The following is a 14,653-nucleotide window of genomic DNA, read 5'->3' as shown; positions in this document are numbered from 1 at the left end:
AAAACTGGAGTTTTATACCAATGTTCTAGTCACGAAAGGAATATGGGATGCGTTTGTCACCCAGGAATTGTCAGAATTCTACATTAAAATATAACATTCCATTTTTGAATGTGTTAAACATTTTTGCTATGTTCTTAATACATTTCTTTCTGTGGATTGCTCACAACCAAACACTTGACAGGAGGAGTTAGAGTTTGCTGCAATGAGGATAGAAGCACTGAAGTTAGCCAGGCAGATTACCCTGTCTTCTTTCCGCTCCGAGGTATCTGTTTTGTGCCTGCCATGTGTGTGTGAGTGTGCACAGACTAAGAAACCGAGTGCTGCTTTTTCTTTAACAAGGTAACTAAGGCTCTGAGAGTGCTGTGCTAAGCTGAGCGCACCTCAGTGCAGCATGGAAGAGCATGCTGAAAGCAGTACTGCACACGGAAATGCTGTCACCTGCTCCACTTACAGAGTACTGCTACATCCAAATTAACAAAAGGCAAATTTGAAGGCAGGAAGCAGGCATATTCCTTTCGCAATTTCGCAGTCATGTGGCCATTTGTCTTCTGTCTACAGCAAGATTTCTCTTAAAATGTTTGATGGCAAAGCAATACCAAACCTACTTCTTATAAAGATGCTATAGATTTTGACTGCAGGGGCATTTTGCCTTTTGTCGGTATTTTCAGCTTGAAAACAGACAGCTTGACCCTCAAAGTTCAGAAGTGAGAAGATCAATCAACCCTGCCTTCAGGCTTCTGAAGAAAGGGACTGCAGCAGGCTTGGAAGGGCTGTAGAGCTCCCAAGGAAAAAAGGCCTCCCAACACAATGTGTTTATTCATGAAGATCTAAAGCTTTTTTTTTTATTGCTACTTCTATGTTGTGCTGGCTAGTGCCTCCTCAGAGTGATGCTTTGCACTGCTCTAGGGATGCACGTGGTCCTCGCTGTGTTTGGAACGGGACAGAAAAGCTCACTCTGATGTGCTGGATTTGGTGGTTAGCCGGTTGTGCAGCCAGTTTATGATGCTCCTCGTGGTGCTTTTAACAAAAATGTCAAGCAAAAAATGTTAGTGGCTTTCTTGGGAGGTGGTATCAGCTGAATGGGATGCTGATGGCAGTGTCTTGCTGCAGTGAGGTATTTTATTCCAAATGAGGAGAATGTGCTTCTGACATGTTCTTCTCCAGTGATCTTTCTCTTCTTATACTGTCCATTAATAAATCAGTGGGAAGTCTTTTGGCTGGTTCTGTATCATCTTGAGTTCATTGCATCATAACAACATTTGAGCTGGGTAGAAAGATAGTAGCTAGTTCATAAAAGTAAAGATTTTTTTAAATTAACTGTACTTTTATGAAAAAATAATGATCATATCTGATTTATTTTGCTTACATTAAGCAAAATAGCCCACAAGCCAGCTGTTTCCATGGTGCACATATACTTACTGAAGTAAACACATTCCATGCAGATTTATGGGTGTTTTAAAGTATGTGGCTATAATCTTTTATTTAATCAAGAAAAACGTGCCGTTGTCTTCATTAGAAACCAAGATTAGCTTAAATACCATTTTCCTGTTTGAGTACTAGCCTGCGTGTGACTGTGTCCCCTTGCTCCCTTGCCCTGAGTGGCGGGTGTCAGAAGAGGGTGAGGTGGGATCCTCTCTACGTCCTTGTTCTCCCTCTCCCTCCTTGTCCTCCCAGCACGTTGCTGTAACATGCAGCAGTCAGGCTCTCCAGCACCAGGAAACACTCGAGATGAAACACATAATGATACCTAGGTGCTCTTCATAGGTTATACAAAAAACTTCTGTTAGGCATCTGCATTTTTGCTACCGGCCAGCAATTCAGAAACTCACAAATTGTGCTATTTCAGGCTGAAGAGAATAGGTTCTTATGTTTGTGAATTCTTGTGTGTTACCCAGGGAAGATTCTGAGCTGCAAAAATATTATAGTATGTATATGATTACATGGCGTTATCTTTTAAAGGTGCTTTTTAACATCATTACAGCATTTTCTTTTATATAGAACAAGTTTATGAACTCCTTAGAACTTAGAAATGGGGAATGGATTTCATATGAATTTTTAGAAAATGCCATTAATTTGTATAACAAAGATAGCAAAAATGATAAGCAGAGACGAGGAGAGAAAAATAAGCAAAACTCCACCCTCTGACAGAGAATCGGTAAGATTTTCACGTTCACAAAGCCCCACGTTGGTCCAGTCATAGGAGTGCTTTTAGTGAATACTGTCATGTTAGGCTGGGAAGGACTTTTGTCCTTGCATAACTTGGCTATTTCTGTGGGAGGTTGCTAATGTTAAATTAGCCTATGATGACAGCCCTTGTGACCTACAGTGACTGATGGCCTGGATTAAGTATAATAGGATCCACCAGACGACTGCAGGGACTTAAATTCGGATGCTAACTGGCAGAATTCCCTTCTGGTTGGCTGGCCTCAGTTCTTTTTTTAATGTTGTATAATTACATTTAACATTTGCTAAACCGTTACAGGATGGGGTAACAAGAACGGGATGCTAAATAAAGACACAAGAACTTGTTATGGCAAGTTAGGTCACCTAAAATAATGATTAAATACAAGCATTTTCTGCTAGTACTAGGACTGAGAATAAGGATGTGCAGTTTGTTGTTCTCAGACAGAGGGAAGTTATTTGGCCACTCCCAAACTTCTTGTCACAGACTCCAACAACAGCAGGGCTAGTTGTCTATTTTTACATTGCCAAAGTTTTCTATCTTCCAGCATTGAGGTGAGTTAACACTTCTCTGTTAAACGGTCTCCATTAGGATGTCCTGTGGCCATTTTTTTATAGGTGCAACTTGAACAGAAAGCTGATAGGCTTTGTGTCCACCACCCTACAGATGCTGAGGAGATGGAGAGTTGGGTGTTGAAATAAGATCCAAGGAAAGGAGAGAAACTGAAAGGAAAGGCATCGGCACAAATGGGATTAGTGCATCACAGCTTTGGGGGGCTCTCATGGTAGTGAAGGAGGAATATTTCCTTCAAGCAGGGATACCATTTTTTCTAGTAAAACTTTACAAGCAGAGAACTTATGCTTGGATGTTACTTGCTTTTCAATATGTTTGCAAGCACAAATAGGTCTTGTTTTGCCTCCTGTCTGCACCCACATCAATTAGTTAAAAGAGTAGATCATTTGATATGCACCCAAGCAGTATTTGAATGCTTGTAAAGGGTAAGCTAATTTTCAGCAGGGCTAAATACATATTCTTCTAAACAGTATGATAAAAATTAGTTTTCATTTTCACTGCGGTGCCTTTCTGTATTTTCTTTCACTTTGACTTTTTTGAAGCGAGATAACTGCAGCTGGTTAATCGATGTGCATTTATTCCCTTTCTGGTCAGATATCTGGTTTCTGTGAAAGATGCTGGGAAGAGAAGAGGAAGTGCGTTGGGCTCTCAAATATTTACACTAAGATTGTAGTGACCTACATTTAGTAGTAATTCCCCTGCAGACTCTAATCTTTCTGTGCGAAGTTCAGTGACTTATTATTACCCCAATTAACTGCTTACCTTCTCAGCAGTTAGGTGTTGAACTTAAAGCATTGACAGAGTTATTTTGGGTAATACTATCATCCTGTTGTTCAGGTTATATTATTTTCTCAGAATAGGAATATTTGGAGGCAGCAAATAGCAGTTACTGAATTGTACATCACTTTGGAGCTGTGTGAAATTGGCTTTTGAAATAAAACCACGAGGACTCTTACTGGTTGCTCCTGCCAAAGAGAGAACCCAGCAGCCCAGTTGTGACTCGTGTGAAGTGTTTCCAGAGTGGTCGGACCACTACTGCAAGCATTTCTGCTCAAGGGTTAAATTCCAAGAGGTTTTACAGTAGTTTTTGGAAATTTTAAGTTGTTTTGCATGTCATTATTACTGTTCTTTTGTACAATTTATTCAAATGCAAGAGAGAACTAGAGAAAACATAACTATATTAGTGAGGTGTTGAGCACCATGTAAAAAATATACATAAGTATGTATTATATGCTTTAAATGTTCTTTTTCTTTTAAAAATGTTCATCATCCTGGCAGTTACTTTGACACGTTTTTATATGAGCTTGAGGAAATTGGTGTTTCTTTCGCCACAATTAATATTTTCCAGCAATCTCTTTTTGAGATCCAGCAAATTAAGCTGCAGGAGGCTTTTGAAATATGATACATACAGTTCAACATATTGATCTTCAGGATGGCCTTTCTTTTGAGGGCAGCTTTGATGATCTAATGGCTCTTTTTTATCTCTCGGTTTTTCTTGCCTTGTCTTTGAGGAGGAACTAAAGTACATTTTTTTGAAATTAGGATACTGAGTTGAGCCAGCAGTGGTCTTATTTATTGGCTGTTTTACCTTTACTCAGACCTGTGGACAGCACCATGTGGTTTTGTATTTATGCATTTACATAGATGTTTGAGCTTGTGTCCCAGATGCATCTTTTCCTGCATAGATGATGTATATTGGGAGATACTTTGAAGAATACATGCTATGTAATTTTGATATATCTTGTGATGCTTTTTGCTCAGGTGGGAGAATCCACTGGATTTGAGGTTGCACCTCCTAATTATGTTGGAATTGATCATTATTTTGTGTGTTCAGGTTAAATGTAGCAAAAAAGAGAATGGATGACCTGCTCCATAAATGCTAGAAGTAACAGTCAATTGACTGTTTAAAAATGAACAAAAAATACAGAGCAAATTAGTGAGAGTCTCTTATAGAAATAAAGATGCAGTATGGTGTTTTGTAAGTAATGTTTAGCTTATTCTTGCTCTAATTAAATTTTCTTGCCTAGTCTTTTCATGTTGCTGGTGTGGTTTCTTCATGTTGACTACAGACGTGATATCCAGAACATCTAGTCCTGTGTTTATCTCAAGTGAGCATTGTATGTAATTTTTAGTATAGCTTTTTCAATAAGATGTGATGGGAGAACTCAGAAGTGATTGCAACAAAATTAACAGTGGGCTTCGATCCTTCCTATTATTCTAGGCTATGCGAAAAGAACTGTGAGCAAGTGAATGATTTATAGAATAGCATCTGACAAAATGTCCTTTAACTGTGTTGAAACAAGAACATGTGGTGTTGAAATTAATGAGGTCTATTTGTGTGCACGTTGCGGAGAGCAGGACTGAACCTTAATTCGGACATTATCTACTCACTTTCACATTCCTGTGCTTCAAGCAGTAGAATGTGACTCTGCTATTTTATTTTTAAAAAAACAGCTAAAAAACCCAACCCTCTTTTTACAATGAAATAAAATCTTTTTCTCTCTTTTGTGTAAAAAAACTCGTTAAAAAAATCTTTATTACTACTCTTGCAGATAAAGCCTAAAGACTAAGGTACTGCATTAGTGAACTTGAAGGAACAGAATATATTGCTTTATGCACAAAGGTAACAAGTTAACTGGAAAAATAAGTTATCCCCTTTTCAGCAGCAAGGAGTTGCTGTACCAGAAAAGCTGTATGTGAATATCCATTTCCACCAGTGGATGGAAAAAGGCATTGATCAACCTGACTTCCCTCTCCACCCACACAAACTGTGGGCCATGGTCCAGCCCTCTCTGTGGCTACATGTAGCATCATCATAGAGAAAATTTTAATTGTCATGAGAGCCCACTGAAAAATTCTGCTACTGAATCTGCAGGTTAAATTAAAAAAAAAAAAAAAATCATTCCATATTTTAGAATGCAGTTTTGACACTGGCTTAGCAAGTGACTGAGATGTGTGTACATACACAGTGAGAGAGGGATTTCTGGGCATTTGTGTCCTCTCCGCTGAAGTCAGTGTGTTTCAATGTGAAGTTTCACGTGAAGTATCTTCTTAGGTCACAGAAATTAATGGAATTTCAGCCATACTCAGATACAAGATCTTCCCTATGAAACTTCTTTTGGTGGAAGGATTTCATATCAAGAGAAAGAGAAAGAGAAAGGAAAATACTTAATAAGTGCAAGAGCACATCCCTGGCCAGGGCTAAGCCCATCTTCCCCCACGGTGCTCACTGAGGTGGGGCTCCCTGGCAATGCGGGGACTGGAGCGGGTCCTCAGCCCGTGAAATGGAGGTGCTCTGGCTCTGTCTCGCAGAATTATCCCAAGGACAATGTAGCCTGTGCCTGTGCAGAGTAGTCATGGGGGTCCGAGCACTGCATGGGTGGAGGGGATCCCCTTTCTCTGCTCTGGAGCCTGGAAACATAACAGAGCTCATAGAGATGCCTCTTACCATTAAGTTGCTACCTCGTTTGGTCTCTATGAGGGCTTCCTCTCTTAAAAAAAAGTTTATTTTAATTTTTTGTGATATTTTGATTCTCCAGCCTGTTCTAGTCCAGTGTTGTAAGGAAGCAGTGTTTTGGTGGTGGCTGCGGTGTCTGTACCGTCTGCCCCTCTCCTCCCCGACCCCAGTAATCCTGATTCCTGTGGCCAGTTTCGTGCATATTTAACAGAGGAGTGGAACATTAAACCCCAGTAATAGGGGTATGGTCACCCCCAAAACTATTTTGTGACCCACCAGCAGCTGAGAGAAAGAACATTTTGTTTCCCAGACCACCAGAGGCAATACCCAGCCAGGCAGTCAGCACGTGCATGTTAGCTGGTTGATGGTGAGATGCAAAGCATAGGTAGGGGGCACAGGGACGTATAGCTGTGGTGGTGCATCTGCTGCAGAGGGGTCTGCTCTCAGGGGCTTGCTACGGATGGTGTCTAAAAATGTGGGCTTTTTTTTGTTTAGTATCTTCCTAACTGTCTTTTATAATCTCCTTGATTTTAATGTGCTGTAACTTGGGTTGTTTGTATCTAGAGTTGTTTGCAAGACATCTCATGCATCTCAGTGTCACATACCTCTTTTTTGCTCTCTTCCTCATTTCACGTGCTGCTCTCCTCCTGCGTTAATCTGAGCCGCTGACGTGAGCAAAATTGGCAGCTGCGAATAAAACCTCATTTAACTTACTAATCGCATGCTAAATACCAGTGGGGCAGCAACGTCACTTGTATATGCACACTTTTTATGTAATACCTTTTATGATAGATATAGTATATTGGCAGGTCAGACCTAAGAAAGTGAGCTGTCCTCTTGCTTCTAGTTTCTTGATCTATTTTTATGGAAGCAGAATTCCCCTTAACAAGCTCTCTGCCTCCAATTCTAATTTCCTCTGCTGATGTGCATTTCTTGCGCATGTTTTGATGAAATTTCTGCATCAGAAAGTAGTAAATTTTCTAATATAGGACCTTAAAATATTGGTGGCAAAGTGCTGTCTTCATTTTCTCTCTATAAGGGTAATACGGCTTTCTTGGTGCTTACTATGGATCTTAAATATATATTTTACGATTGCTAAATTCAAAGCTCCTTGTCAGTGTTATTGCTGTTATAATTTAGTAGTGCACAGGATTCTAGTCCTAGTTCAGGACCCTGGTGCCTAGCACTACACCCAGAAAACATGTGAGCTAAACACATATTTAATGGTTCATTTCTTTGTATTTAAAAAACCAAACACACAGAGAGAACCTGCTATCCCAGCAGATGTTTCCATCTCTAAAAGTGCACTGTACTCCCGGATCGGCACCTCGGATGCAGAAAGCACCACGGGTCTTCTCTACCCCCAGCAAGACTTAGATTCTGCACTACGACTCGCCAGAGCAGAGGTAATTTTCTTCAGAACTTGGAAAAGGAAATGTGTGCCCCTTGTGGTTTCTGTCTTTCCTGTTTTCTCCCAAATGATTCATATTACGAACACTTGTTCTATTCCTGAAACCGTCCTCAGCCGTGCTAAAGCCACGCTAGAGGCTACCAAAGCAAAAGGCGCTACACTGTAAGTTTTACTTTTTCTGACATAAGTGAAAAGCAGACACTATATGAAAAAAAATCTTTATTGTTTTTAACCTCAAGTGTACTCTGTGTATCTTGACATTGCTATATAATTATACAAAAATTGTAAGATGCTAGAAATAGGAATAAAATTATGTATTTTACAAAGCTACATATAAGATTAGTCTGGCTAATAACAATTAAAAAATAAGTACAATCTAGTGTTAGAGTATTCCAAACTTTATGATAGATTGTGTGAATGAAAGGAGCACAAAGGAACACAGTCCTTTGGGTATAAAATTTCATGGTCCGTCAGCCCTAAATATGCATGCAGAAGCAGTAGAACTCCCTTAGAGGACAAATCAGGGGACCATGTTCCAAACCCAGGTACAGAAGTATTTCAGGTTTGGCACCAGGTCAAATCAGACACGGTGTAGTGTAATATAGTATTTCTTGAAAAATGTCCTGGTTATAATCAGGAATGAAACATGAAACAAGAACATTGCATCTACTTTCCTAAGTTAGTTTTTCAAAACTTGAGTATGATTTCATATCCGAACTTTTTAAATTGCACCTTACAGTCTGAAAAAGAAAAAAATCACTGGGGATGTTTATATTTGAGTCCATTATGCACTTGAAAACTATACCTCTGTTAATTAGGATTTGATATTAAATCAAATATTGTACAGTTATTTAATTTCCTCTTTAATGGATCACTTGGTTTTACTGGTTTTTTTTTCTTTGCTTTCTTTGTTTCAGATTGTGGCCAAGGAAAGAGAAGTATCTGAGTGGAAAGAGAAATACGAAGAAAGCAGAAGGGAAGTGATGGAAATGAGGTGGGTTATTAACTTGTCACTAACCACACTGACAGAGAGTCTCATTTCAGCCTGTGGATAGTACGCAGAGTACCGTGAGTACAATTGTTTTGGTTAGCTGAATTTGTTTCATTATTTTTAACTGCAGGCTTTGGATTGATCCTAAATGATACTTCATCTTTGCTTTGCATGGTGGGCACCCCTGTTTAGGCTAATAATTGAAAACTTCTGTGTTGTTAATCTCATTTACATCCTCAAAATACTGAGATAAGAGAGGTCTTAATCTAGGTTAATGTAAGGGAAGAATTTCCTCCAGTTTGTGCTGTGAATTCTCACGTGGATTGCATAGTGGTGTTTCTGTTGCCCGACTGAATGAGTCTGCCTGCAGAGCTGGCAGAGGTATGCACGTGCTAATTTAAAATTCACTCTGCACAAATAGTTTTGCCAGCAGAAGAAAGAATGTGAAGGTTTGCAGATAGGTATGAGTAGTACAGGCTCTCTCCAGGCCATTATTGTAAAAAGTTTCTTTAACAATAGAAAACAAAAACCCAGTTGCCAGTAGAAAAACGTTTCTTGCAAAGGAACCACTCTGGCCTCTGAGTGTTGACTTTCAAGGAGATTCTACACCCTTTTCTTTGGACTGAGCTGATTTTTTTAATTACTGTACACACTAAGCTTGATTTTAGTTAAGCAATAGTTATTTTGGATTTTGCTGCTCTGCTTGAGAGCTGACAGAAGGACCCTGAGCTTTTCAGTTTGTTCTAGTTGTATCTGTTCTATTCTATTTCTCCTTGCAAACCTGCCTCTTTTATATTAAATATCTGTATGCTGGAACAGAACTGGTTTGACCTTCCTTCCCAGCCCAGGTCCTACCTCTTGCAAGGGTGACAACAAAATCACTGTAGTGGATGAGGTGAGCGGTGTTGCTCAAAGAATCACTATTGCTTCCCATTTAGTCATTTGAAAGTTTCAGCCTTTCTTTTTTTACAGTGGCAATACCGTAAGAACAACATACCAATGAGCTTGACCTGCTCATCGATCTGAATCTGAGAAAGTCATCAATTGCAAAACAGAATGTATAAAAATATTTCATGGATCTTTAAAGCCTATTATTTTCTACCTTCAAACAGACGGAAAAAACATCTCCCCCCTTAACTCATAAATAAAAGGAAACTGTCAGCTTATTTTAGCAGCCTTCTTTTAAGTAATAATTTCTGCAATCACTTCTGAGACTGAATTTTCTTCAAAATCACTTCTGTTCTAGCACCAGCTTCTTTCCAAAATTAAATGTCTCGGTGGTTTAAAGCTAAAGCCAATGAGCTGTATCACGTGATGACCTGCATATGCAATTCCTGCTTTTATCCAAGGTACAGGAAAACTGTACTTAGGGAGTAAGGGTAAAAGGGAACTGCAGTACAGAACTCGGCAAACGCTAGCATGGATGCCAGGAGTCGCACATGGCAGATTTGAATAGCGGCAGCGCGGGGCTTTGAGCCAAAGCATCTTAAAAGAAGCATCTGCAAAAGGCAAGAGCAGCCGCTTTATTTCTTTCAGAAAACCATCTCCCAGTGCCCAGCTGAGTTCTCTCACCTCTCTTGCGCTCTGCTTGGGGAAGGAAACAAAACCCTGGCATAGCCCTCAAATGCATAATGAGGAAAGGAGCTGCTGCAAGCAGTCAAACCGAGGAAGCAAAACAAGGAATGAACAAAATCAGGAATTGTGTAAGGAACGTCTCAGCATTCAGCACACGCTCAAGTGCCGTACTTGGTCTGTTCTCTAGAAACTGCCGGGGTGCACACGCCTGCCGGCTGCAAACGGGCACTGACAGAGGTTGCTTATTCCTTAATGAAAGGAGAGCAGGGGGCGACACAGAGCAGCTGGCACACTGTAGATCTGTACCTTCGTCTTCCTCACAGTAATTTGCTTGTGTGCCTACACCCTCAATAAAATTTGATTTGAAAAAAACTCATTATCTAAGCCAAATTTCCCACAGGCACATCCCCAGAACGCATGGGTGAAAAAAAAATCTAATATTCTCACAAAATGGTAAAATATGCACAAAGAAAGATTTCTCTTGGAAGAGTAAATGTTGAAACAGTCCATGTGTGGTAAAACAGAGATGCAGCAATTAGATATGACATAATGATAAGCAAGGAGTGAAGGGATTATCTAGAGTTGCAAGCACAAAAGCATCACTTTCCACAGAAGGAGAAGCAATGCTCCTTTACTCAAGTCCTGCGTACTCTACCTGGAATATCCTGAGTTCAGCTAAGTTTCCAGAAAAACGTCAGACTGGAGGAAATTCCACTCCAGAGAACAGTAGCCAAGATGAGAAGTTGTAATAATGTAATAACTATCAAAGAGCTACATCAGGGTGGGCTATACCGTAATCCAAGGGTACAACCAGAGGCAGGCAAGAAATACTTAAATATGGTTATTTGGAGGTGAAATTAATTATGCCTCAGTAAGGGAAGTCAAGCAGATGACCTCTGAGATCCTTTGTAGCCCTGGATTTTGATGGGTTTATGACTTAGGAAATTGCAGGAAGTCAATAAATAGACTGAATGTCTAAAATACCGAAAGTTAAGCTATGCAGCATGTCAAGCTAGGGTTACGGTGTGCCATCACAGAGAGGAATAATGTGACGAGCATCCTTTGGTTCCTCAGCCATAATGACCGTTATTTAGGCTACTTGACTGAAAGAGGCCTTTGACATGAATCTGGAACAAGACTTCACTTGACTACCTTGCTTTCCAGAGCGAATATTATTAAAATCAATGTGCCATTGCAGTATCCGCTTCTATTGAACATCTGCCACATGATTCGTAAGGCTGGATAATGCAAAGAATGTGGTACCTACTTGAAGTAGTCTAAGCCTGCTAAAAATAAGAAATAGATAATGTTATTTCACTCTGCTGCCAACTTCCGTGGTGCAGCCTAGGCTGGGAAGTGCTGTAGTGTTGTAACAGTGTATAATGTCGTGTTCGTTGCCCTGAGTCCTTGGCTTCATTTTCTAGGATGAAAAAACTTCCTAAAGGTGCCTGATGTTACATGGATATGACATGGCTTTAAAATCCTTATTGCTTACAGTAAGCTTTTGAGGTACTCTTCTTTGGACATGAAACCAATCCCTTCCTTTTAGGGGAAAATCCTTGCGGCTATCTTTGCTCTCAAAAGTGTCATTTATGATTAAAAAAAAAAAAAGAAAGAAAAAAGCCAATTAAAACAACAGGCCTGACAGCAGGAAAGCAGCATCCGAGCAGATCCCAGTGGGGGCAGCGGCTGGAGGGAGGGCGAGCTCTGCAGAGACGGGCTGTGGCCCCCGTACCGAAAATTGTTTCTACCCGAAGCCTGAGCGAGGTCCGCGGGGTGCGCAGCTGTATCCCCTGCTCTGCGGGACCCGGGCAAGGGAGACGCCACTGGCCTTTGGGGCAGGTGGCCTTCTCAGGGGTTTCTGGGCTCTGTGTGTGATTCGGATTTGAGACAGGCGGTACTTTTTGGAATCACTGCATTAGTTTTTTGGGAGCTCCGCAAGTTTCTCCTTTCCTTACTGACTTTTGTCTCAGGATTTTCCCACATCCTTTCTGTAACCTCACCAACTGCAGCAGACTTCTCTAAAATGGAGCAAGTGAAAGCGAGCTAAGACTTCAAAAGAGACGTATTCAAACTCCAGTGAGCTATTTTGAATATCCACTTCAGATGAAGTGTGGGGTAATTTTGTTTTTCATAGACAGTCCTACGTGGCTCATGAATCAAAGCACAGATCAAGCTAGTCTCATTTCATTAGCTTTATTTGGCTCTGGGAAGGAGTGGATCATCTTTCTAAATCACATTTAATCTGCTTATTTTGGCTAACCTCTTTTCAAGAAGGAAATTCAAAGCCTACCGTGAGTATATGAAATAAAATAGTGTTAGAAGTAGCATTTTGCCACCTCTGTTTCAAAAACAGATTTGGGAAATAGGACACAATGGATTTTGTGTTACATAATTGAATATTTTGGTCTTGTTTTCTAATGGATCATGTAGTCACATTTGAAGAGTGGAAGATTAGATTTATTTTGGATGAGGGCCAACTACACTGCTGTTAGGTTTACTTGCTACCAATTATAACTTTACTTATTGTTTACATTAAAAATAAGCAAACACAAACAGAAGAGGGGAGAAAGTAATGGAAAAATCAGACTCTTTGTAACTCTTGAATTAGACCAATGTGATTAGGTTTATATTTAAATCATGATTGGTAATGTACTTTGGGCATGTTTCAAATAACAGAATTTGTTTCAAAGCAATCCCTTTTCCCTCTCCCTACCTGTATTGATTTACATGGAGAATTAAAAATCAGGTGCAATGTTTAAACTGTCAGTTTTATTTGTTACTCAGGTAATAAGGAGCATATAAAAGTGTGAAGGGGTTCTGTATCTCTTTTAAAATACCATAGTTCAGTTATTGAGTAGCATTATTTTCTAAGTAAGCATTAGCCATTATGATGTTTGCCAAAAGCTTTTCTTTTTTTTCCCTCTTATAGGAAAATAGTTTCAGAATATGAGAAGACGATTGCTCAGATGATAGGTAGGTGTTTCTACTCTGAAAGATGCTATCCTCCACTCTGATTTTCTGAAGAGAGCCTAGAAACATGGTTGAAGTCTGTGGGCTTCATTTTGATGCCTGCTGATGCTGCTGGGAATTGTGAATGCATCTGAGGACACCAGTGTGTGCTGCCAGGTTGTGATGAAAAGCTAGGGCTTCATTTTACAGAAAGTAGCCCCCGAGGCAGTCCAGGTAATACAGAAAGGTCAAGGCCTTTTTTTCTGCATCAAAGCAAACTGTCCCATAGGAATGACGTTCAAATGCTTTGCCCAGAATTCATGAGTATCTCCGCGAGAGACTTTCAATGACCTAAAAACCCTTTAGTCATCCACTCCCAACTGTTTAATGGGAGATACCAAACTTAGCTCTTTACAACAACAGGGATTATCTGTGCTAAGTGCATTGGTCAGACCAAAACCTAGATTAACTCCAATCCCAGCCGAGAGATTATGAGTGGCCAATCCACCTCCCCAGTTATTTACTGACACAGGGGTCTCCTTTAAGGTCTAAATTATGACATGTTTTGCCTCACAATAATTAGAAAACGCCTTTGTTAACACCATGCCCCACAAATGAAAAATGCAACGTGCAGTAGCGTTGCCAAACCAAAGGTTGCAGGACTCGTGTGCTTCCTTGGCACAAGAGGTCTGGCCCCTGGGATGTGATTTTAAAGCCTCCTCATAAGATTTCCGAAGCTCTTTTTCTTAGTCTGGCTATAGAAAGCGCCAGTGGCTTGTGCTGCCCTGTACTGCTTCCGCTCGAGCTGTCTCCCAGAAAGGCGAACGGCTGAGCGGGGTCTCTATGGCCAAAAGCTGGGGAGAGCAGGAAAAGAAGCGGTGGCTGATGAGAAAGCAGGACCAAGCTCATCTGCACAAGCTCGAGTAAAGCAGCAGAGAACTGTGAAACACTGTTAAAAGCCATTAGGATTGGCCTCGGAGTTAAATCTGGGCTGTGAGATGCAGGAGAAAGGCTAGCCTAGCTGATACCTGCGAGCAGGGAGTGTTCTGAATCCAGCCTGTTTGCACTGTGTTTATTGAAAAATAAAAAGAAATAAATTACTCCTCTTACTCCCCCTGAGAGAGCTGTCACAGGGAGTACAGTGTACAGGCATACCTGCATCTTTCTAACAGGTTTTTAGCAAGGAAGGATTTTTATTACAGCTATCATCATATTGTTTTGCCCCTTTTAAAATTGGCAGTCCCCTCATACACAGTCAGTATTGTGTGTGACCCCCAAATTTTTGTTTTCTTTTAATTTTTTTTTTTTAACTAATGCTTCAGTTGGGTTTACATACGTTTGTAGCAAAAATTTGCTTATTTTTGCCCAAAGAGAGTGAGGGGAAGTAGTTCAATATCTGGTGCTTTTGCTGCCATCCTGCATTTCTCAGCCGTTGGGAGACACCCCAGCCTCCTTTCAAGTGAAGGGAAAAATGGGCCTATAAATAAATCAATAAATAAAGGTAATAATAAT

At 40.3% G+C, this 14,653-nt stretch overlaps 1 protein-coding gene across 1 annotated transcript in view; it reads left to right on the top strand.

The window, feature by feature from the left end:
- Positions 1–13,165, top strand: part of TACC2 (transforming, acidic coiled-coil containing protein 2) — a gene marked incomplete at its 3' end in the record, with an annotated part of 81,075 nt that extends 67,910 nt beyond the window's left edge. The window contains exons 12-14 of the mRNA XM_009581411.1: positions 7,475–7,618; positions 8,541–8,617; positions 13,122–13,165. Coding sequence (XP_009579706.1) covers positions 7,475–7,618; positions 8,541–8,617; positions 13,122–13,165 — 265 coding nt within the window. The remainder of the gene's footprint in view (positions 1–7,474; positions 7,619–8,540; positions 8,618–13,121) is intronic.
- Positions 13,166–14,653: the final 1,488 nt, after the last annotated feature.

Source organism: Fulmarus glacialis, unplaced genomic scaffold, assembly GCF_000690835.1.
Source record: "Fulmarus glacialis isolate BGI_N327 unplaced genomic scaffold, ASM69083v1 scaffold837, whole genome shotgun sequence".
Classification (NCBI taxonomy): domain Eukaryota; kingdom Metazoa; phylum Chordata; class Aves; order Procellariiformes; family Procellariidae; genus Fulmarus; species Fulmarus glacialis.
This window is presented reverse-complemented; position numbering and strand designations above follow the sequence as displayed.